General features: G+C 44.1%; 1 protein-coding gene and 2 pseudogenes across 1 annotated transcript; all 3 read right to left on the bottom strand.

The window, feature by feature from the left end:
- Positions 1–9,723: 9,723 nt before the first annotated feature.
- LOC136454265 (probable LRR receptor-like serine/threonine-protein kinase At3g47570) lies at positions 9,724–14,382 on the bottom strand (annotated as a pseudogene).
- A 643-nt stretch (positions 14,383–15,025) lies between these two features.
- On the bottom strand, positions 15,026–16,957 carry LOC136451567 (hydroxycinnamoyltransferase 4-like). The gene is made up of 2 exons (XM_066452264.1): positions 16,532–16,957; positions 15,026–16,012 (listed from the first exon to the last, which is right to left on the bottom strand). The coding sequence occupies exons 1-2, from the start codon at positions 16,955–16,957 to the stop codon at positions 15,131–15,133; spliced, it is 1,308 nt and encodes a 435-aa protein (XP_066308361.1). The 3' UTR covers positions 15,026–15,130.
- Positions 16,958–20,613: 3,656 nt separating this feature from the next.
- On the bottom strand, positions 20,614–24,716 carry LOC136454264 (hydroxycinnamoyltransferase 4-like; annotated as a pseudogene).
- Positions 24,717–25,858: the final 1,142 nt, after the last annotated feature.

Below are 25,858 nucleotides of genomic sequence, written 5' to 3'. Positions count from 1 at the left end.
TCCATTGGAACCAAACTTGACTTCAGTACCGCTTATCATCCATAGATAGATGGATAGACTGAACGAGTAAATCAGATCTTAGAAGACATGCTTTGTGCTAGTGTACTGAATTATGGCTCTGATTGGGAGAGATGCTTACCCTATGCGGAATTTTCTTACAACAACAGCTACCAGGCCAGTATCAAGATGTCACCATTTGATGCTCTGTATGGCAGACCTTGTAAAACACCCTTGATGTGGTCCCAACCGGGAGAAAGATCGTTCTTTGACTCTGCCAAGATTCAAGATGCAGAAGAAGGAGTTGCTCAGGTAAGAGAGAATTTGAGAATTGCTCAAAGTCGATACAAGAGCTATGCTGACAAAAGGAGAAGAGAACTTGAGTTCAAGGTGGGAGACTTCGTCTATCTCAAGGTATCCCTGTTATGTGGAACTGTCAGATTCCATGTGAAAGGAAAGCTTGCCCCAAGATTTGTTGGCCCATACAAGATTTGCAAGAGAATTGGAAAGCTCGCCTATGAACTTGAGCTACCTGAGGAATTGATGGGTGTACATCCCGTATTCCATGTCTCACAGCTACGCAAGTGTTTGAGGGTGCCCGATGAAGTAGTTCCAACTGATACACTTGACATTCAAGATACACTTGAGTATAAAGAACATCCTATCAGAATTCTGGACAGAGATACCAAAGAGACCCGAAGCAAAACTATTCCAATGTGCAAGATTCAATGGAGCAATCACACAGAGAGAGAAGCAACATGGGAGAAAGAGTCTGACCTCTGGCTACACTATCCTTATCTTTTTAAAGAGTATGTTACGCTTTAATCTCGGGGACAAGATTCTGTTAAGGGGTAGGACTGTAACAACCCGAAAATCCATACACTAAAAATACCAACTACAAAAAAATTTTCTTAAAAGCTTCCATGTGATGATGAGTGTCATGTATAGAAACCCAACCTAAGAGATGCATTAGGTCTAACCCCAACCAAAGTCAACACATAAGCATGGCATGTCATTTGTTGATTATGTTTATTTAAATTCTAACAAATAAAGTATTGCATACATTGTTAATTCAAAATGTGATTTGGATTTTCATTTAAGTTATGATGTGTTTAACAACTCCAATGAATTTGGTGCACCAATTTTGAATTCAAGTTCCAAAACCAAAATTAAATTCAAACAAAGAGAAGAAAAGAAAAACAGAAAAAGAAGAAAAGGGAGGAAGCCTCGTTGTGGCCCTGGCCTGCTCAGCTTCACGGCCCAGCAAGCCAGCCAGCGCGCTGCTCACGCCCGCGCGCCTCACCGTTCGCTTGCTCTCGCTGCCACTTGGCCCCGCATGTCAGCCACCCCTGTCCATAGTGTTGTCTTCCTCCGCCAACGCCTCAACCGCCTCCGACCAAGCCCCGATAGCGCTGGCAAGGGCGGGCCAGGGGTCACGCCTGGGGCATGGCCCTGTCTTTTCCTTACACCATGCCCACGCAACCTCACGCGAGCCATTGGATGCCACTGAACACGCCTCTACCACTCGATCACCATCCGCCATAGGAGCATGGTGTTCGGCTATAAAAGCCCGGCCTCAGTTGCCCTAGCGCTCTCCCATCGCCCCACCGCCACTTGGTGGCTGTCTACTGCACGCCCAAGCCAAGAGAGAGAGAGAGAGAGAGAGCCAGGAGAGCAGAGGGAGAAAAGGAAGAAGAAGGGGGAGTGCCGAAGCAGTGTGACGCCGCTGGTGTCGCCGGAGCAGGAGCCGATGCCACGATGCTGTGCTGCACTGCTTCCAGAGCTACAAGGCCTTGACTCTTCACCGCACCACCATCCTATCGTCTACGACACCTACGGTGAGCCTCTCACTGTTGAGACCCCCCTAGCCCCATGGACGCCGTAGCCGAGCACACACACGCCGCGCCCACAACGCCGCCGCCATGGCGCAGCCACCACTGGCGCACCTGACCACCTCGCTAGACTAGAACGTAGCCGTAGAGTGTCACCATGATGACCGGAGGATAGCCGCGTAGACCAAGTCGACGATAGTCAGCCGCAGCCCTTTGGCCAGAGCACCAGACCACTAGCCAGAGCACCGCCACCACCGGCTAGAGCACCAGACCACTGGCCAGAGCACCAGACCACCATGGCTAGTACCGCTGGGAGCGCTTGGTGTCTCATTGACTCGCCTGTCCTATTCGCTGGAGCCACTGGTAACTCATGCGCATGCCGTGACCACCTCACCGGTGCCCGTAGCGCTACTACATGCCTCGCCATCGTCACCATGTCGCCGTGGCTGCCGGGAAGTCCCCATCGGCCACCTGGAGACCAGAAGTCCCGCCTTGAGCTCTAGACGCCCTCACAGCGTCCACACGGATCCGAAGGAGCCTACACACCCCACTGTGATGCCCCTCCAAGGCCATAGCCCCCACACCGATGCCGCCGACATGATCAGAAGGCCGCCACCATGACCAAAGCCACCGGAGGCCCTAGAGGACCCCTCGACCTGCCCAACATGCCCGCTGGAGCATCATGATGCTCACGCGCACCATAGACGCGGCCTATGCTGTTGCACCCACACCACCCCCGCACGCCGGTTGTGCTAGAGCCGCCGTTCGCCGTGGCCAGTGACCTAGGAGGCCCTATCCGTCGCCTTGACCCCACCGTTGCAGTCGCCATGGCATGGGAAGGCTTTACCCCACCTCAATTGGACGCCTGAGCCACTACGGGAGCTCACCGGAGAGCACATCACCGGCAGGAGCATGCCGCGGGAGAAACGGAGGAAATTCCCCTCGCCGGCCACCCGCGCATGAACCCGGTGCTCGTAGACCATGCCCGAGGAAAGAGAGGTGGACTTGGTCCACCATGCACCCTGCCTTAGGTCCATAGACCAGCGCCTCTTGGTCCACCAAGAGCCACCAGCTTCACCGCACCCGACGACTGGCGGGCGACTCTGCCTTGCCCGATCCCCAAGGGATGGGCTCAGCCTCGTCTGACGGAAAAAAGTTTGCCGAGGCTAGAGGAGTGATCGGAGATATTGCCGAGGCTAGAAGAGTGATCGGAGAATATGCTGAGACCAGTTTGCCGAGGCTAGAAGAGTGATCGGAGATATTGCCGAGACCAGTTTGCCGAGGCCAGAGGAGTGATCGGAGATATTGCCGAGGCCAGTTTGCCGAGGCTAGAGGAGTGATCGGAGAATATGCCGAGGCCAGTTTGCCGAGGCCAGAGGAGTGATCGGAGAATATGCCGAGACCAGTTTGCCGAGGCCAGAGGAGTGATCGAAGAATTTGCCGAGGCCAGTTTGCCGAGGCTAGAGGAGTGATCGGAAAATATGCCGAGGCCAGTTTACCGAGGCCGGCGAAGTGAATGGAGAATTATGCCGAGCCCAGTAGAGGCCCATGGCCGTGACGTGGCTGCGTCATAGCACGCCATGTGTCTGGGTCAGCCCGGCCTAGACCAGCCCAACCCGAGCCCACCAGAGCCCATTTGAGACCCGGCCCGTGTTGACCATTGACTGATCAACGTTGACCGTTGACCTGGCCCCACATGTCAGTGGCACAGACACACTGGACCCCACCTGTCAGTACTAGAATCAAGACGATGACATCATGCTGACACCAGCAAGCCACGTGGACCAACCACAGCGTGACACGTGTCAGCCCAGGATTAAATCAGCCTTTTTCCATTTTCAGAAATGATTTAAACTTCGAAAATTCATAACTAATTCATACGACCTCAGAAAAATATGAAACTAGGACCAAAATTCATCTAAAATCAAGCTCTACATGATGAACCCATGTTTGAGTGCATTTGGCTCTTTTGAATTTTCATTATTTCTTTGTGCTATTCTATAGATGTCGCTAATGCGACTGTAATGCGATCGTTTGCAGACTCAGAGGAGAACCGGATGGACGAGGATCATGAGTACCGTGAGGAGTATGGAGATGACTGCACTGAAGGTGCCACATCCCACCCAATCTCGTAGCACCTATTACACATGGCTAACATAGAGCTGCTATTTGCTTTACTGTTATAATCTCACTATGATAGGACTTGCATGGTAGTATGCTTACTTGATGGCCTTTACCTTGACGCAACCTTACCCCTGCTCACCCTACTGTTAGGCTAGACACACGCTTGCTGATATATTTCATTGTTTATTACTTCTACTACGCTTATACTACTTTGATGCGTGGTGGAAACTGGTGTTATTTGGACTATGGGGAGAGTGCTGCGTGTGTGACTTGGGTGCGTGGAGGGTAAGGGTTGTGTCGACTGAGCTGGAATAACGACGAGCCTGGGGCGAGTCTTGCCATGTGGTGCTACCTCGGCACTTGGATATGGAATACCTATGGCGGGTAAATGGTAATTGGAGGTGGCCTTAGTGTGAACCTTGGGGAGGTGGAGCCCAAGGTGAAGGTGCTGTGGTGGCACGGTAATTGGAAACCCTGATGAAGACATTCTGGCTTGGTCATCCCTAAGGACTTACTAGTACTCAGATTCACCGGGAAGCCTTACATCCCACTCGCCCTATATGGTGCGGGACGGTCGGACTACTTGGTAGAGCGATGCCACTACTGCTAGGCGAATGTGTGCAAGGAGGTATGGGGTGCGCGGTTTCCTCCCACACCCTACCGAGACTTTAGGAGGCCTTGTGGACCCGGCTCCTGACATCCGGAGGGTCCTGACTCTATCTATGACTCACATTATCAGCCATCCCAGACTAGACTTAGGATGTTCCAGGGCTGAGAGGTAGGGTGGCATCGTTCTAGGCTAGCAAGCGGCCGAAATCTGCCTAGATGGGGCACCGTCGAGGATGGCTATCTTGTGGGTATGTAAAACCTCTGCAGAGTGTTTGGTTGATCGATCGATACATATGCCGACTTGTCGGTTATGGACCTTTCCTGGGTTTCGCTTAAACTAGATAGTGAGATGAGTCATTCTTTTCTCCCCCCTGGAAGTGAGTGTTCGGTCGTAGCCAGGGGCTATGGGCCTTGAGACAGTGCCGAGAGGGAGTTGGCCTGTTGACTGAGCGATGGTATGGTTATGGCATGGAGATGATGTGGGATGGTATGATGGAAATGTGGTGATGGTATGGAGATGGTATTTCGATCCCTGGATTGAAACCTGGCTCTGGAATGGGAATAGGGTGGAATGTGTGTGAGATTGGTGTTAAAACTTGACTATACTTTTACATTTACTTGATATGCTAAATAAATAGGAAACCCCAGCCTTATAGGTTTCTTTTGACTATATCCAACTTGCATCCAATTTCCACAAAGCAATGCTCATAGGGTTGGGAGTGGCCAGTACAAATCGTACTAATAAATTTTGGCATACAGGTTCTGTCGAGGAGTATAGCTCCGAGGAGTTTGACGGATGAGGGATTTGTGCCTACGCTCGAGTTTTGGTGATCTTATCTTCAAGCTGTTCTGATCGAATGCTACTTTTGATTCCGCCAATGCAACGATGTAATAATTTATGTAATTCCGCACTATTTGCACTCTGATATTATCGTGTATGGATGTGATATACGACTAGAATTTGGGTAATATGATCTACCACGGTCTTATTACATTTCGACTCTGTGGATTTCCCCTCACGGAAATCGGGGTTGTTTCAGTTGGTAGATCCAAATGATGTGGTTCCAATTTTGTTGAGTTCATGATAATGTCTAGTTTCTATTAAAAATATAATCTATGCCATGTTCTGTTATGAAAAATGGAGTTGCTAATTATCTCTTTTAATCATGAAGAAAATAGGGGTAATTATATCTTTTTTTATGTACCTCTAAATGGCATGAGATTTTTATGGTGTACTGCTCATATCATGAATAGCTTGTAGTTAAATTTTCATATATTTTGGACACTGTATGAAGGAGATAGAAAATTCTCTTATTTGCATGGATGGAGCTTGTGTGAATTTTCATAATTTTTCTATAGATCCAGTAAGGGTAAAATTTGGTGAGTGCTATTATTATGCTAGAAAGAGGCTAGGAAAAATGTGAAATATGTTGCTTGACACTTTTCATTAGGGTTTCCTAATTATGCTAGAAATAGATATGACACCTGTTATTTTGGGTACAGCAAGTTCTGCTTGCCCAATGGCTTTGAAATTTTTATGGTAGTCTATGTGAAGCATGAGATATCTACTGTAATTTTGTATGTAGATTTTTTTGAGCAGTTTTACTATATATTGCTTTAATCACCTAATTAACTAAATAAATTAGAAAAGGGCATTAAATAATTTATTTAGAAGTTGGCACTATACTTTATGATGTTCCTCTGGTATGTGCAACAAGTTGGTAAACTTGGTTTGGTCCAATTATGCTTTTGCATTATCACTAATTAATTAATTTAGTAAACCTGTCATTTCTGGACAGATTCTATGTTTACCTTAATTCGATTTGGTTAACGTAAGAATCATGCTTTGATGTTTATAAATGAATTATAGATAATTTCATAAGCTTTCCAGAATGTCCTCATGCAAGTCATTTGGATTTGTAGAACTCTTGTTGTGATTGAATTAAGGAACTACCCGTGTGCATATTAAACTTTAACTGTTGTTTTAAGTATGCCTTTACTATTTCTAAGTTTGTGGTAATGTTCCTAGGTGTTAGGCCTTTAACTGAAGATGAGCATCTTTATCTTAGGTTATGCAAGTTAGGTAAGTTGATCTTGTTCTTCAAGTTAAGTTAGATACATGTTTTAAAGTGATTTGAATAGAGCTATTCTTAATCGATAAACGAGTGTCCAGTGAGGTTTCGTTAAACACTTACTGTAATCCATTCATCATGAGCATCATGTCATTCCTTATGCATCCATAATATTTATCTTGTGCATCGGCATGCAATAGGTGTACCGGAAGGAGTGACACTGCTGGAATTCGATGAACCGAGCGAGCAGCAGCAGCCGACACCGGAGGTTCAGGAGGTGCAGCCTTCAGGAGAAGTGCCAGACGAGGTCGCCGTTGAGTGCCCGGATCACCGTCCGTGCAACTTTGTGAAAGGCAAGCCCTGGAGCATATTAAGCCTCCTAATTTATGAAATGCAATTAAAGTATTATTGTTACATATATATTGTTGCATTAAGTTAGGTGTTGGATGCAAACTCTTGCTGCATTGGTTATCCAATCCTTGTCTAGATATTGATACCCTGAATCCTATGTAGCTCAGGTTCGTGTAGTGCTTAGCCCTGCTTAAACACGGTAGAAGTCAGGTAATTTCCTGTCACCTATGAGATATAGGAAGATACATATGGCACGATTGGCTATATTTGCTATCGTGGAAAAGAACCAGTCTTAATTTGAAATGAAGACTGGACGGAGGCTTGCCGGTTTGCAATGACTCCGTCTGTGTCGCTTAAGGACTGAATCTTGGAGCCTTTCCTATTCATGTTGAACACATGCCTCTCTCTTAGTTGGCCGTGTCCGAAGACCGACCACGAAGCCGAGTAGCTCACCTCAAGCCGGGAGTCGATAAGTATAAAGTTCGCCTCGGAAGGGAGCCGTAGGCATGAGTCCAAGGGTAGGTGATTTAAAAGTCTGGATCGTCTTGGCAGAAGGGTAATCCCTGAGAGTGCTGGCGCTGATCGAACCCGCGAATTTGGTTCCTGAGTTGTACCAAAGGTGACCCACGGCTACCCTTGCAAAGTATGCTAGGGTGAGAGTTAGGAATACCCCCTCAGCTAAGTTGTAATTCGATTCGAGTCGCCGTCTCTCCCGGTTAGTGAGAACTTGACGGGCTTATCTCCAAAGTAGATACATTAAATAACATAATGGTTCGGAAATGATGATATGATGATGACAGCCTTATTATACCTGCTATGGTTAATATTGTTTGCTCCTAATAAGTGAGTGCTCTAGTACAGGTGCAAATCTAGTAGACAGGTAAATGATGATAACCTTGATGAGAAGTTTAAATTGGTTACTATATTCATAAGCTCTTTTATGCAACTGTGTCAGCTAGCCCACCTCTTAAGCCTTGCTTGGCCCTTGGTGTCTTTTATTTCTGGTTTTTGATGGGTAAGTCTAGCTGAGTACCTTTTCGTACTCAGGGTTTATCTCCCACCTGTTGCAGATGACCAGTTCTACTTTGGTTGCTGCAAGTATTGCCTTCTCCCGGCTGGGGATGAAGACTAGACCGTTGGGCGCGGTCTCTTCTAGTTCTCGTACCTGATGATGCTTTTGTGGGACATGACTAAGACCTGGCAATGTATTTGAAACTATGAAGTTATGTACTAAACTATGTTGCTTCCGCAAATTCGAACTTGGTTTGTAATATTTTATTTGAACTCTGATGGATGTAATCCGAATGCTACTTGTGAAATGTTGTAACGAATGATGTGTTGTGTTGAATCACTACGGTCTTGGTTTGTATGTCGAGAGTTGGTTGAAATCCTTCGTGATTTCCGGACTACCGGGATTATGGGAGCTTAAGTACAGGAATTTGATCACTTCGGTGATTGTTTTTGTACTTACGTTCTTATGATTTGGTCGGTTCTGTTACATCTGTGGTTTAACTTGCTTGGCATTTTATAATTTCTGGCATTGTCCTACTGCCATGTTTGTTCGTTGATGATTTGAACGTATGCTGCATGGAGGTTTCCCTAACAATGTGCATGGGGTGCCACTAGAGCTTGGCTACCAATAATGAAGACAATATGATGTTTTCTGAATTTCTAGATTTTGTGATGCTCTCATCTGCATGCACCCTAATTGCCATATAAACATAGTCAGTTTGAGTTGTGGCCTGCTTCTTTATTGATTAAATTTCAGTGGAAACTTCATCATTTTTTTTTGTTCTGGGTGATTATTATGAACCTGTATTCGTTTGAAATGCATGTCTAACTTTTCAAGCCAAGTGTTTTTCATATTTTGATCCATGACTAATATGAGGATGCGCTTTAATGAACAGGCACAACACCCAGCCATTTTCCTCAAAATAATGTGAGGATGTGGAGTAAGTGTATATGGATGATATGCCCACTTCTGTAGAAGTTCAAGCATTTCTTATCTTAAGAAGGTAAATTTGCATGGCATTTTACTTTTCCATTTACATTATTATAGATCCAAAAGGGAGAGACTTCAAACCTGACTGCATGTACGGCTTTAGTTGTTTTAGTCGACAACATATCCTAAATTTCTAATCTACCTTCAGTGATTATTGCTCTAGCAAATGTCTGCATTTGGTGTTTTCTCAAGATAACAGGAAACACAAGGTATGAATCTTTGATGTCGTGCATCTCTTTGAGCAGGATATGGCAAGCCTGAAAACAGAAATTCGTAGAAAGAAATAAAATTCTTGGTTCTACTCTTCACAACGATATTCTTTGACTCCACATGTAGCGATAATATTGTTGAAACAGCATTGTTGAAGGTTCTTTCACCAAGTGGAACCATTGAGCTTCATGTAAACATACCAAGCAATATCACCTGATCCAGTTGTTGAGATCTCAGAACAGCCCTCCATACTCTACAAAATGTCCAAAGATAAAAGATAACCGATTTAGAGTTCAACTACACCATTGAGCCAACTACAGGTGAAAAAGTTTCTATTATCTGATTTATGTAGCGATTGTTGTATATTCATATAACAACCAATTTGCATAAAATCTGATATAAAGAAAATGCAGATTTTTAAAGGCAGGATAATAGAATTGAAGCCACCTTTAATTATTTTATTTAAGTTATCACCTGCAAACATATTGCCCATTTTCAGCTCTACTTATCCACTGTTGTTTGAAAATTACTGCAAAAACGTTCCTGCTCCATCTTCCACCACAAGAGGTCTGGCAAACTTGAGGTATGAATCTCTGATAGCATGCATCTCATTGACCGCATCTTGTATCAGTGTTCTCTCTCTAGGTTGTTTTCTCGAGCAGGATACCCCAAGAGCAATGACATGAACCAAACATTTCTCAATTATGTTTCTTGTATTGCTGCCATAGGTGCTAGTGTGCAGCCACATTGTCGTGTCGGCTATCTCCCAGGTTTTATCTGGGAGCGCATCCTCTGAAAACTTATGTAGATCCACTGAGTCTCTAAACATATCATCTGTTGGGCTCCTCCCTGTAAAAATTTCGAGCAGCAATATGCCAGGCTATAAACATCACCAGAAAGTCGTGATGGAAGAACCTTCACCATACTCTGTTATTATGCAAAAGAAATAGGAAGTATTGATCAGCATGCCATATTTATAGAGGGATTTGCAATAAAGACAAAATATTCAAAACATAGCATTTACCAGGAGCAACATAACCAATGGAGCCTCTTATGCCAACTGTGCTATTGGAATTTTGTAGAATTTTACTTTCACTTTCTGAAATGATTCTAGATATGCCAAAATCTCCAACTCGGGGACTCATGTCTTCTTTGAGAAGGATGTTGCTTGGTTTGTGATCACAGTGGATGATTGGTGGCTGGCAATGATTATGAAGATAGTCTAATGCATCCATGATATCAACAGCAACATCTAGCCTTTGTGCAAGGCTGAGAGTATTGTTTAAAGTGGGCATGGTAGATTCTTTATGGAGCCAACGATTCAAGCTACCATTTGACATGAACTCAAAAACCAATGCCAGCTTGAAATCCCGACCTTGTTTATTGATGCTTGAGCAACATGTGATGATCTTCATGAGGCAGCGGTGGCGCACCCTTCTCAGTGCCTCACATTCGGCTACAAAACTTTTAGTAGAACCTGATTGTTCAAGGTCAAAAACCTTTACAGCTACAACAGTTCCCTCAGGTTGAAAAGCACATTTATAGACTGTCCCAAAGCTCCCTTTGCCAAGCAAATTAGCTTCGGAGAATCCATTGGTTCCATTTGATAATGCATGATAAGAAACTTTTCATACTGTTCCTCAACCATTGGTGGTTCGAGTGTGCCCTTCTGCCTTTGTCTTTGCTTCCTGTAGATAAAGTGAACAAGTGAAATACCAATAGCTAATAATAAGAGTGCAAAGGTTGTTGCTATTGCTATTTTAAGATACTTTAGCTTCCCCCTTCTGTTCTTTTTCACAGAATCTGTCTTGCATGGAACTAAATGAAGTTGGGGTATTCCTCCACAAAGCTTGCTATTTCCGTTCATCGACAGGTTAGCCAAATTTTTGAAAATCCCTTCTTTTGGCACTTCCCCTTGCAGATCGTTGAAGGACAAATCCAAGTTTGACAATGATGTCAAGTTCTGTAGAATTGCAGGGATTGGTCCTGACAAACTGTTGTGCGCCAGACACAATTGCTCCAGCCCACTGATACTTGCAATGGCATCTGGAATGCTACTGGAAAACTCATTCATTGACAGGTTGAGTGTAGTTAGAGCCTTGTTTAGATATTTTGGTACGCTTCCGCTAAATAAGTTACTGTCCAACCAAAGTTCTTGCAGCACTGTGCACTTGCCAATACTTTCAGGTATCTGGCCAGACAGCTGGCTTCCTGATAGATTTAGTAGATTAAGATTTTGTAAGCTACGGACCTGGGAGGGAAGAGGTCCTGATAGTGAATTGTATGACAAGTCTAAGTAATAACTGAAAGAAAGTTGAAAAATCTCTCTTGGAATCGAACCGTTCAGGTGGTTCCATGACAAAACAAGGGCAACTAAACTCTTCAACTTCCCAATGCTTGGTGGAACTGGCCCCTCTAGATTGTTATTAAAGGCATTAAGGATAGCTAACTTTGAGAGATTTCCAATAGATGAAGGTATTTGGCCAGACAAGTTATTATTGTACAGATAAATCTCAGTCAAGTTTCCTAGCTTGCCGATGCTATCTGGAATTACTCCGGATATGGAGGCATCATTAGCACTAAGGAATTGAAGGCCCACCAGATTGCCGATGGCCGAAGGGATGCTTCCCCAAATCCCAGTATAGCCAAAGTCGAGGACTTACAGGGTTGTTGAGAGATTCACTCACTACTGGATGTAGGTTCTTTGCCGAGTGCCTGAGGCACTCGGCAAAGCCTTTGCTGAGTGCGGTACTCGGTAAAGAACACACGGTAAAAAATTGATCGGCAAAGCCCTCTTTGCCGAGTGTCTTTTATTGGGCACTCGGCAAAGAAAAGCGACCGTCACGGCGCCGGCCCCGTTGACTTTAAGCATCGTACGTGACAACGTGCACCAAACCTTCTCAAATTTTTATCACATCCTCCACATACGATATCAGGACATCTTGACAAGTTTCATGATTTTTGGACTTCGTTTGCATTTTATAGAATTTAAAAACACTTCGCACGCAAGTTCGCGGTCATGTTTCGTGAACAAGATGTTCGAAATTTCGGGTCCGTTCTTGGATACGGCCTCACACTACACTCAATACCATGAATATTATTTTTTGAATCATTAAATTCCATTATTCGATGCATGTGCAGTTCAAATTTATATTTTCGAAAAAATTCAAGTAAACAAAATAAAGTAACTAAATATAGCAAAAAGCCACAAAAAATTCCCAAATTCTAACGAGGAGTTCTTGGTACTTAAAAAGGGATGCACAAAAAATTTGGAGGCCAAAAACAAAAAAAAAATAAAAATCTTTGCCAAGTGCCGGGGCATGGCACTCAGCAAAGAGGGCCTTTGCCGAGTGCCAACTTATAGGCACTCGGCAAAGAGGGTTTATTATTTTTTTTAGAAATTTACTCTTTGCCAAGTGCCTTCACAGGAGCACTCGGCAAAGAAATTTTAAAAAAAAAGTAATTTTTTTAATTCCTCTCTTTGCCGAGTGCCGAAACAGTGGGCACTCGGCAAGGATATTTCAAAAAAAAATTGAATCTTTGCCGAGCGCCGTGTCAGGGACACTCGGCAAAGTATTTTCCAAAAAAAAAATCTTTGCCGAGTGCCTAACAGCAGGCACTCGGCAAAGAAGGACGTGGCCGAACATCGTTACACGGGGCAGCCTATGCCGAGTGCCGAGCTTTTGCCGAGAGACTGGCACTCGGCAAAGAATTCTTTGCCGAGTGCGGCACTTGGTAAAGAAGGTCTTTGCCGAGTGCTCGATTTTTGACACTCGGCAAAACAGTTTGCACTCGGCAAAGGCTTTGTTTCCCGTAGTGACTAATGAGCTTGGTAGGTGCCCAGTGAAACCGGTGTTGCTGTTGATATCTAATATTTTGAGCTGGCTGCAGTTTGACAAAGAAGTGATAAATTCGCACCCCTCCCCATTGTTAGCTTCTAGTTTGTTGCTGTACAGGTGTAGATGTTGCAGAGCTCGTAGCTTCCCCACCGTGCGAGGCACATATCCACTGAGCATATTCTGCCCGAGGTAGAGTAGTTGGAGCGGCGTGAGGTTGGAGAGTGAAGCAGGGATGGTCCCGGTGAACTGGTTTTCAAAAAAGACAGAGAATTCGCATTCTGGGGAACCTACTGCCAGTATCAGTAGGAATGCTACCACTGAGCATGTTCCACCGAATCTGCAACATTTCCAGGGAAGATAAATTGTATTGTAAAGGGATATCTGGGGGCACGCCAGAGAGGTTGTTGAAGCCGAGATCAAGATACCAAAGTTCCTTGAGGACGCCAAGGCTAGTCGGAATGGTACCCTCGAGTTGGTTCAATGAGAGGTCCAGATAACTCAACGACGTCAAATTAGCCAGCGACACCGGGATCCGTCCCGTAAGGTTGTTGCTGCGCAGGCTGAGCACCTTGAGCTGCTTCAGGTTGTGGCCGAGCTCATGGGGCACGTTGCCGCTGAGATTGTTAGAATCAAAGACCATCTCCATTAGACTAGTGCAAGAGCTCAAGTTGGCCGGGAGCGGGCCAGAGAAGGCATTGTGAGTCAAGTTGAGCGTATGGAGGCGGTGCAGACGACCAAGGCTCGCTGGGATGATCCCGGTGAACCCATTGGAGCTCAGGTCACGAGTCCTCAACGACGATAGGTTTCCAATGGCAGGCGAGAGGACGCCGGCAAGCCCATGGGACGGGAGGCTCAATGCCACAACTCGGCGTCGGCGGTGTGTGCCCCGACACCACACCCCCTTCCAGCTGCAGTACCCACACCAGTGGTACTGCGATTCCACGAAGCAAGCGGGTCGTTGTACCCGCCACTGATCGCCGCTGCCTTGAAGGCTAGCAGCGCGGCCTCCTCCTCGTCGCCTTCTACGGCGGCGGTGAGTGCCGAGATGGTGACCGAGGAGGATAGCACGAGCAGCAGGAGTAGCAATGCAGGAGTAGCCTTGTTCGCTTGAGTTACTTTTTAGTCATGGAATGATGTTTTTCTCTCACAATATATCAGTATAAACGTCAGAATAAGTCAAATTTCAGCATAAGCGAACAGGCACATCGCTGTTTTCTTTCTTTCTTCCCCCTCCATTCCTCAAGACTCAAGAGAACGTGCGCTCTGCGCCTGTCTATGAGCCCACAGCCGTGGCGTAATGTTGAGACGGCCCACGGACCACGATGTAGTTCTGTAGCTAGATCCATCGGTCCAACACTACACCTGCTGTTAAGGTCAATCCCATGCTACACGCTGACGAAATAATTTTTTTGAAAAACGGTTTCCATTTTTTTCCCTTGTTGCTCAGAATCTCAAAAGTCTCTGTCTGTCGAACTTGGAGAATTTTTGTCCCAAAATTTCTGTGCAAGAATCCAGGCATCCTGGGCTGTCTCAAGTACACACTCATTACAAGTTCAGATCATAACGTACGATGGCACGAGCAACGCTTCTTTTTCACGGCTATATGCTTGGTACAGCTTCGCTTGCAAGATCCATATACGATGCGGAATTGGTAGAATAAAAAAAATTAAACATAAGCATTTAACCTAATTTAAATAATAAAAAGTCATCTGAGCCATGCCCGTCGCGTACTCTACTTCCTGGAAAGGTCATAGGACATCATGGGGAGCATGACATTTATCGTCGTGACAAACTGACAGTGCCTAACACCGTGTGTCCTGGTGAAGCAGAAGAGTTTGGTGCAAAAATAAATAAAGGGACAAAATATAATATAAATAATGTTTGGGCAATATTTCTTGTCTATACTTAAGATTTTTTCCACTCTAATTTAGAGTAATCAAGTAGGAATAGTCAAGCAGTTTACACAAATCAAGTAGTACTTAATTTACATATAAGTATCTTCCTGCATACAACCATACAACCTTATATGGAATTATTACAAAACATTATTATTGTTACAAAACCTTATTATTAGTATTCAGTACTAGCGGCTTGCTAGAGCTTTGCATAAAGCAGCCGCCCTATCTCCTTTATATTTACAGCCTCCATGCACAGGAGCACGCGGACATCGCCGCTGCCACCACCGTCATCCGTTGTTCCCTCATCGTTCATCAAGTACACATAGCCGCCGCGGACGGACTCTGCCCGCGACATGAATTGCGGCTTTCCCCACCCAAAATCTGCATCGTACTGTGGCCTACCGAACCAGCTGGTAATATGCAGGTCCGTCAGTGGCAAGGTCCCTCTCAAAGCCGGTCTCTTGTCCATCTCGGCCATCTCGAAGTAGTCGATCGCGGACCGCACCAGCTCGTCATCCATCCGCTCGACGGTGCCCTTGATGCGGGCAGCGATGGATCCCAATGCCGCCGTGCCAATTTCTCCCGCCGCGCCGGTGACGCATAGCCTGAACACCGCGTTGCCGAAGTAGTGGCTTGGGAGGGGTGGCCTCATCCGGCGCCGGAGGTCGGCCGGGAACACGATGCGCACTTCAGATTCCGGTGGAAGCTGGCGCGCAACGCACATGCACTGCCAGATGAGAGCGCTCAGGGCGCAAAAGGTGCTCGTGCCACCGCAGAGGTGCTTCAAGGAGGAGACCTGGTCCCTGGAAATGGTGAAGACTTCGAATGCAAGAGGTCCCTCCGGGTCAGAGAAGATGAGCTTAGGGTGCAATGTCAAGAGTGCGTCGGGGTGGACTGTGGGCGGCGACCGTGCACGGAGTAGGGTGCGGTCGTGGCACGGGAGCTCCACGGCAGCATGGTCACCGTGCTTGGAGAAGGCCGACCATGTCTGAAAAAAGTGGAATGCACTTGAAGCATCTATGGCGACGTGATGGAGAGCTGTTCCTAACGCCACCCCTCCACACTTCAAGAAAGTCACCTGCCATCATAAGCACGCCAATTCATATATAATATGCATAGATGGTTTTCTATTTTCTAAAAATAAAAAATTATGATAAAAAATATAATTAATTCATTTAAAATTGGAGAAATTTAAAACTAGTACCAATTTTCTTATAAAATGTTATGTATCTGTTAGTGTTTTATTTAGAGTTGTTTGGTTCTTATTTTTTTGAAATAAATAATAAACACGACTGCAGGCAATAAAACAATAGTAACATAAATAATTCAGTTCCTAATAATTATATATAGATCATAAATATTAATATAACATTTTCATACTAATTTCATGTTTTTCTGATTTAAAATGTTTTTTGAATTTTAGATAGCAAAACAACTGCTTACTATATTTGTATAAAATAGAAAACCATCTGTGAAACCAACAAGAGGACCCAATTTATGTACTCCCTTTTATAGTTAAATGTTAAAAAGCAGACTACCGTGAAAATCGAAAGTTGAAAAATATTAAAAAGCATGGAAGCAGAGAAAAGTAGCGGACCTGTATGGCCATTATGATGGACGATGGCTCAATACGTGGAACAAACAGTCTCCTCAGCTCTGGCGATGGCTTGAATTGCTTGACGTCATCGACACTGAGATCATCAGCGTGAGCGACAACAAAGAGTGCACCTTCGCCGTTACAGCTGATCTCCATCCTATCGTCATCGTCGTTGACGCCAAGGCGGCCGGCGAGGGGGTAGAAGGCTACCAAGGCCTTGGCCATAGCCTCCTTGAGCCTGGCCACGTTGAAGAAATCAGCAGCAGCAATATCGTTGGAGCTGTACAGGTAGATCGTTGGGGTGTGGCCTTTGTTGGCCTGCACGAGGTCTAAAGAAGAGAGCCAAAGCTCCTTCCTCGGTGCCGGCTCGGTCGGCCTTACAAATGACGACTCTACCAACTGCACCTTGAAATCCATCGATTTCATTTTGTTCTTCTCACACTCACCGATTAAATAGGCCGCAGCACAACCAGCGATGGACGTTAGTACTATCAGAGCAAGGGCAATAATAGAGCCAATTGTTTGGCTTTATTAGAGCCCAGTTATACAGTAGTTGTCTTCTATGTGTCTATAAAAAAAATTCTATTATTATGTGGTATCATGTCTTACTTTCTTTTTTTTTCGATCCTCCTCACATACACTTTTACTTAGACCCACATATGTCTATGCTTCTGCGCCCAACTTATTGCTTGCATGAGAGCCAAGTTCTCATATCTCCCCTCTCTCTTTTCTACATCAGCAAACTAGCTTGGCTATAAATCGATTATTGTAGTTACTCTGTATGTTTGAGATCAGAACATCAACACCGTCATTTCTGAAAATAGTGTGGCTCCCCGTGAAAGAGGCCGCAGATATTATTTGCTAGGAACGAGTCCTGATCAGAGACATGTGCGATTCTGAGAATGGAACCCACACCGACAGCGTGCACATTATTCTATTCTAGAGCATCTGAGAATGGAACCACACCGACAGCGTGCACATTATTCTTTTAGAGACACGGAGATATCATTGCCTTTATTCTAGAGCAGGTGACGCATGACAGCTGGTAATTAGCATCGTCGCCTTTATTCTAGAGCATGTATAAAAAGTACTTCATTATAGAAAAATGTATCTCCGTTTTTTACTCAATTAATCACATGTTCATCTAAATGTATAGAAAGATGCTAATATTTATGATGCGTAATATGAGTTCTGAAACATATTTTTTATAATGTAGTAACTTATTTAAAGATACAAATATTGATACTCCTTTCTATAAAAATAATTAAATTTGAGATATATTGACTAATGCGAGATTTGAGTTAGTTTGGTACTGTTCTGCCTTGCTTCGCTTTGTTTTTTTTATAGAGCAGCCTCTCTAGTGAAGGCAAAGCATTTTGTAAAAAAAGATCAACAAAACGATCTCAAAAAGTATTTTTGAGAATATCTAGTAAAAACTAAAATTTTAGCTTTAGCTCCTAGTTCAATAAACGGTTCCGACTCTTGGTAGCTTTAGGGTATGTACAACCTATAGACGGGGACCGTCGCCTTGAATCTATCATACAACATATAGTGTATCTCATTGTCTACAAGTTGTTTAATGCTCTGCATGTAGCTAAGATTAACTATAAATAAATTTTTGTATATCATTGTGTTGCTATTTGATAGAAAATGTATCAAGCATAAATAAGAGCAACATGATTATTACAATATTTTTTAGAACCACCACTATAATAATTATATTATATATAGTTGCAACGCATTTTGTCTATTTCCCTTTATTTCCATATATAGCATTGCCAGATGCGCTCGATTAGAGCCCTTCTTGAGTTTCTATGTGTTGGCCGAGCTTTAATAGCGGACTTTCTATGAAGTACCTCTACGAAGCATGGATTAGGGTTGTCGCTTGTATGCACTTCAAGTGGGAGCACTATCGTCGCACTTGGATTCTCATTCAAATCCAAAACTTCTCTAATTGATTCCTTCTCATCTTCCACTATCATATTGTCAAGGATAACGCAAGCTTGCATTATGTTGATAACGTCCCCCCTTGCTTCCATAACCTTGCTAGTTGACGAACAATATCAAAGCGTGATTGCAGTACACCAAATGCACAATCGACATCTTTCCTGGCCCTTCTTGCATCAATGCAAATAATTTGTCTTCGACGATTGAGGGGTCGTTACTATCTTCACAAATACTACCCATTCTGGATATATTTTATCGTCAAGATAGTAACCCATGTCATATTGTTTTCCATTTACGTTATAGTGTACCGTAGGAGCTTTCCCTTTTATTGCTTGAATGAACAATGGTGACTTGTTTAGAAAGTTTATGTCGTTCTGAGACCTGGCGGCGGTACCAAAGAAAGCATGCCATATATGTTTTTAGACTTTATTATGCAATCCTTCCTAACATCCTTTTGAAATCTACATCTACTATAGAGAATTGAGCCCATCAAATGGCTCTAAGATTAACTATGGTTCCTCTGAGTTGATACAATAATCAATGATGTGACAAACATATCCCTTAATGGACAATTTCGATGGTGTCATATCAATTTTTGGAATCAGTGTTGTACAAATTTATGTTACATGGAAGCACACTGAATCATATGAGAGAAATGTTGTGAAAACTTGTTTAATGGCGCTTGTGGACAATGGATACTTATTTGCCCTACTTCTCATCCTTCCGATACAAGCTTTACACGAGGGCAGTCCAGATGTGGCAACATTAAGTAAAAGGATTGCTCGGCACAATGAAAATGAGGCAATAAAACCAAAGTGGTGCTAAAAGTGTATACTTATTATTATGTCATGGTTCTCATATTCTTTTTTTTTAGAGGATGGTTCTCATATTCTATTTGTTGATACTATTTACATATTCCGCATCATGATTTCAACTATGCTGCTTGTAGCTTTCAATCAATTCTACATCAAGCCATGAAGCATCTCGGCCACTAATACTTCCACGCCTTCAATAAACAACATTGCATGTGGGTGCATACTCATTTATCGATCAGTTTGAGTAATGTTTATTATGTACTCATTTTAAGATACTTCGAAACTTACTACATGATTTTTTCAAAAGAGCCCCTATGTTCTAATATATTATTACAATACCACTATATATAGTAGTATATAAAATACGTATAACAATATACTATGTATACTTGCATATTTGACATACATACTACCATATATGGTCTATTATGATCATATACTCCAGCTACATACACTCTGTTGGGCTATATACACCATAAATTTGGAGATATATACATGGGAGTAACTACAACTTGAGAGTAGAAAATAATTAATTATAACTTTATGGACTTTGGTTTGTGCTTTATGACACTTGGTTTGCACTGATTTGATCTATAAGTATTATGCATGGTTTTCTAATTATGATATATATTTATTATCGATTCATGCGAAGGAAAAACAAACTCGCTGTAGTTCTGGTATAATCTCGATGGCAATGCGATATACTTTCTCCGTCCACGAAAGAATACAATTCTCATTTTTTTAGGAGCCAAACAGTTTAAATTTTGAGTAATTTATATAAAAAAGCACTAACATTCATGATACAAAATAAGTACCATTAGATTAGTTATAGAATATATTTTTATAATAAATTTATTTGGAGACATATATTATTGTAAACTTGATCACGGTTTCCATAATTGCATTCTTTCGTGGATGGAGAGAGTATATGTGATGCATTACTAATATCAAACGTAACACAGAATTGCCTTACTTTAGCACTGTATTAGGCATAGAATCATACTAATAATAGTCTAATCCTACTAATATTGGGCCTTAATTCTGAGATTCTAAAGTGCTTATTGCGACACACTTTTTGGACACAGAATGATATGCCAGACCATACAACCTTTTTTTTTATTCCGTTAAATTACAGAATCATACCTCCACGGATGGTAGAGGCTGGAGCTTTATTTCCTTGTTAAAAATGACAGAATCATACACAATTACAGGTCTTGCATAGTGTCACAATATGATATGATATGCAACCAAACCAGCAGATCGACCGTCCAGGTCGTCCTTCTTTGTCTCCGGCCTTTTATTATTACAAAACCTCACAAGTCAGGATGTACCGTACCTAGGCCGGTAATCATCGCATGAAGTACCTTGCCTAGCAGGAGCTAGATTTGCATAAAGCAGCCGCTCTGTCTCCTTTATATATACTTACAGCCTCCATGCACACGAGCAAACGGACGCCGCCGCTGCCAGCACCATCGTCATCGTCCATCAAGAACACAACCCCCCGCGGTGGTTCTCTGCCAGCGACATCAACTCTGGCTTCCCCCACCCAAAATCTGCATCGTACTGTGACCTGCCCAACCAGCTGGTAATATGCAGGTCCGTCTGCGGCAAGGTGCCCCTCGGAGGCCGGCTGTCCATCTCGGCCATCTCAAAGTAGTCGATCGCAGAGCGCACTAGCTCGTCATCCATGCGATCGACGGCGCCTCTGATGCGACCAGCGACGGATCCCAACGCCTCCGTGGCAATATCTCGCGCCACGCTCTGGTGACGCCTAGCCAAAACATCGCATTGCCGAAGTAGCGGCCGGCTCGGGAGGGGTGGCCTCATCCTATGCCGGAGGTCAGCCGGGAATGCCAGGCACGCTTCAGAATCAGGTGGGAGCCGACGCGCAAGGCATGTGCACTGCCACACGAGAGCGCTCACGGCGCAGAAGGTGCTCGTGCCACCACCGCAGAGGTGCTTCAAGGAGGCGATCCGGTCCTTGGAAATGGTGAAGACTTGGATCGCAAGAGGTCCTGACGGGTTGAACAAGACGTGCTTAGGGTAGAACGTCGAGAGTGCATCGCACTACCCCATATCAGGACAATACTGTCGGTTCAAAACACCCCATCACTGCTGGATTTTAAACCGGCACAACTATAGTGGCAGTGATAAGGGTTAGCTATCACTGTCGGTATCTACAAACCGGCAGTATTGTTCAACTTCACTGCCAGTCCTTTACACAACCCGGCAAAGTTCAGTTCCGCCAACACTGCCGGTTTATAAGACCACCTGGTAGTGTAACCTCGAACATCACTATCGGTTTGTGTTTTTAGCCAGTAGTGTTGTCGTAACTAGCACTGCCGGTTTGTGACAAGACCCGGCAGTGATGGATAAGCCAACACTGTTGGTTTGTGGCTCAAGCCGGCAGTGCCATCTTAGCCATCACTATCGGTTTGTTGCTAACCGGCACTGATGGTTACGACAACACTGCCGGTTTGTGACAAGACCCGGCAGGGATGGCCAAGATAATGCTACCTGTTTGTGGCTCAAGCCGACAGTCCCATCTTGGCCATCACTGCCGGTTTGTTGCTAACCAACAGTGATGGCCCGTTCGCATTTTATTGTTTTATAATTTATTTTAATTTTTTTGTGGAATCGGGTTTCGCTTTATATACGCTACGTAGACGACTAGTCCATCAATATTAAACATTACAAATATTATGGTTACAGTTCAAATGTTCTTATTAAGATCTCGATCCCTCAAAATAAAAAATAAATTATTCGATAAGATGAAGTATGCTTCTCGGACTTCTTACAATAATCTAGCGAGTCATTCTGGGCCATACTAGTCCTTGAACTTCACGGATTGTGCAATGGAAAATACTCTATCTTTTTCCAATACCTCGGCTAAGATGAATTTTGCCAGCTCCGATTGCAGTGCGACGATCTCCATGTCTAACAGCCTTTCATAGTTATATTTCTTACGCTGTCGTTCAAAAAAGATGATATCCAAAGAGGAATCAGTAAATCATTTTGTTGAATTATTAACAGATATAAATAAAATGGAGATTATACACACTAACTTATCTGCTTCTTTCAATTTCCCGCTGATGTAGCGAAGCATTGCCCACATTACATAAAACCCACATTTATTGTTTTCCGCCGGCTGTTTTAGGTACTTTCCCTCCATTTCGACAACCTTAAATGGGACCTGCGTCCCACCGATATGTCTTCTTTGGACACTGTGCAACATTAAAAGGAGAAACATTAGAAAGCGGTATGTGTGATTAGAAAATAATATGTTATTAGGATCGCTTACTAATTCAGCACAGCCACCAGCGCATCCGGATGATGAAATGGTTTTTTCTTCGAGTCCCACACCTCGATCAGATTTTTAGCAAGAATGACACAAATGAAGACGAAATGGTTGCTGCAATCATAGAATCCTAATTATCGAATAATCTTAACGAAAAAAGAAGCATAACATTAAAAGCCAAGAACACATACTCGCAGTTATAGGCTAGAAGTATGTGAGTTTTGTTCTTTATCTTGAATTTATCAAAAACAGCAATCAATCTCTCTTTCAGGTCTTCCACGTCACATCCATGGAGGCTTAAACATGTCTTCTCATTAACTCGCAAGGGGTTCAAGAAGCCTATGTTATTCCATTTGCTTTTTAGTATGCAAAATTTTGCTATACACCTACATAAAATCATGGGAAGTGCTCAAAAGTTAACAATTTGTGTCTCTAGAAAGTAGTTAATTGTAATATCGTGCATGTAGGGTACTTACATAGTCCACAGCGTCAACATTTGTGAATCAAGAGAGCATTTCTGGTATAGCTGGAACAAGGACTCCCACTCGACATCGAACTTCTCTTCTTCAGGATAATGATAAACATGTGGCGAACGGATAATAACCTCGAAACCAAAGTCCTCCGTCTCTGTTGCTTGAGCCATGTAATATTCATGCAACTGGCACATATATGTTGTTAAATTTTTATACTCGTCATCGGGAACCAAAAGATTGCCCCTTTCATACTTCATTGCCGGTGTTCCCGCCCCTTGTATATCATAATAGATGTTCGCGGCCTCTTCCATAGTTAATTCGGGGTTGTCTTCGACGTACTTCTGTATCTTACTTAAATCTTCATTGTGTATTTCTTCGGCTCTTATTGTAGCGTACTGATTCTGTGTTTGCCTTTTGAATTCGGACTTCAACAAACACAGAGGTAGTGAGGCACAGAGATTGAAGAAACTAACACAATCTTCCTTCGAGACATGTGCTGTAAATTTTTCTTTCATCAAGTTTGTAACGCTGCCACTGAACGACTTTTTTCTTTTTTGTTGGTCCATTTTGGGAGCATTAGCGACCGAATCCAAGGACCTTTTCTGCGACTACGAGGATGCCTTTAATCTTGTTTTGGGCTGAGGTGGAGGAGGAGGAGGATGACGACGAGAATTCTGTTTTCTCGGGGCTGATGAAGACGGAGGAGGAGGAGGAGTCTTCTCTTTTCTCGGGGCTGATAAAGATGGATTCGAACGGGGAGGAATAGAAGGAGACATCTGTCTTCTCGGGGGTGATGGCAAGGGATGAGGAGGGGAGTGATCTCTGTTGGGAGATAGTGAGTGACCATCGCGGGTGGGCGAAGACTCATAGTCGTCCTCATCATCAAAGGACAATTGGTGGTCAAGCTTAGTGAAGCGCTTGCGCCAGGCCACTTGAGAGCCCTTGTTATGACCAAGTTTCGGCCTGTCTTCCGCTGCGGGGTACTCAATATGTATCTTGTCATACTTCTTATCAAGTATTTTGTCAATGGTGATGCAAGGATACCCCTATGGAATTGGGCGGCCATTAATGGTCCTGTCTCCCGTAGGCCAGGCCTGGCCGAGTGTTACCTTATCCTTTGTCCATTCCTAACAGATGTACAACTTGACATTAACAGGTTCAGTGATGTCGTCCACCGGATGAGGCACATTCGCATCTTCTTCGTCGAGCGGGGTCGATCCGCAGCTGCTGCGACCCCTCAACTGTGGGCTAAAGGCAGTAGGAGTAGAATTTTGTGGTACTCCTAACCCATTGGACAACAAAATTTGCTGGACTCGTGCTTCAACAGTCGCCTCAATCCATGCGTCCATTCTGTCTTCCATCTCTTTTAGTCACCTCAAACACTCTGCCTCCTGTTCCGCTCTACCCCTCGAGCGGCTCCGATAAGTGTGAGATTCTTCAGGGAATGCTAGTTTCCAAGGAACAACATCGGTTCCTCTAGTGCGACCAGGGTGCTCCTTGGTTCCGAGTGCTTGGGTGAGCATGTTTTTCTCCCTATTAGAAGTGCAAGTCCCTTGCCTCACCTCCTCAGTTACCTGGGAGATCCTCTGGATGAGTTCGCTCATGGGTGAATTTGTGGAGCCAAAGCTCCCATCCTCGCACGTGGCGTACATTCCTCCCCATATAGTATATTACCAATCTTGACTCCCAATGGGCGGTCTCAACCTGTATATCTTTCTCAGCAAGGCGATCCATCTTTTCAAGTTCTGCTTCAAATTCTGGCATCTTTTTGTCGTAGCCACGAGAGCCGAGATGATGAGGATTCGTCGCTTTCTATGAGTTCTCCTTATTCTTCCTGCTCAGTTTTAAGTACTCCTCGGATAACCTACATTCCTTGAAATCCTACCAGAAGTCCTTCTGCTTGCTAAACTATCCACCATCGAAATCTGGCTCGTTATTTTAGAGGAAAAATGCTTGTACAATGTCCCCTTAAAATTCTTGAAGCATATCCCCATAATTTCTTTTGCTTTTTTCTTGACTACCTCCGTGTCATACTCGGTTGGGAAAGTGAAATACTCTAGGATCTTGATATCCCATATGTAATCCTTCTCACTTTCGAGAACCCTCCATGGGTCATTATCTTTTCTAATCCACTTCCTGTATCTAATCAGGATGAAGTCCCTTACAAGTAACCCAAGGATAGTCTTATATTTGGTCAAAGCTATAGGCGGTGAGAGTGGATCCCTGAATTCATCGAACTCAGTGATGTGCTAGTGTGCATTCCTACCAATAGGAAGCTTTGACATGTCTCGCTTGGATGTGGCCTTCCTGCTACCCGAACCCTCTGGCTCCTCGGCCGGTGGAGGCTCCTGCTGGAGACTCCAAGTAAGCTATGACCCTCTCAATTGATTAGTCACATGGTCATATGTGGCTACATAGTCACATGGTCCAAAGTTACCTGGCCATCTTGGTCATTTTGACCCAGCTCGAGCATGCCGGACGGGGTCCATGGCTGCTCATTCTCACCTTCCTGATTGACACCATCACCGTTTGTTGGATCGTGCGGCTCTCCCGTCCCAGCGATATCAGCCACTTCTTATTGCCAATCTGTTCTTTGGTGATGGGGTAACAGGCGATGATGAGTCATGGCTGTGACATGATCGTGGTTAGTTTTGGCTGCGGACAACTACTAATAGCATATGCAAAAATAAAGAGAACAGAAACTTAGCATCAAGCGGCTTTGATTTAACTGCCATACCCGAATTCCGGTGCATGTTAACCGAGCAACAAATTTTAACAAACTATTACTTCCAAT

This window comes from Miscanthus floridulus, chromosome 5 (assembly GCF_019320115.1).
Source record: "Miscanthus floridulus cultivar M001 chromosome 5, ASM1932011v1, whole genome shotgun sequence".
Lineage (NCBI taxonomy): Eukaryota > Viridiplantae > Streptophyta > Magnoliopsida > Poales > Poaceae > Miscanthus > Miscanthus floridulus.
The sequence above is the reverse complement of the archived record's forward strand: the minus strand, read 5'-3'. Positions and strand labels throughout refer to the sequence as shown.

Bases quoted from the DNA above. Each gene is read 5' to 3' on its own strand.
- LOC136451567 (XM_066452264.1), bottom strand. From the start codon at position 16,957: ATGAAATCGATGGATTTCAAGGTGCAGTTGGTAGAGTCGTCATTTGTA. The intron at 16,013-16,531 runs GTCCGCTACTTT...TTATGATGGCAG, and splicing joins CCATCATAATGGCCATACAG to GTGACTTTCTTGAAGTGTGG.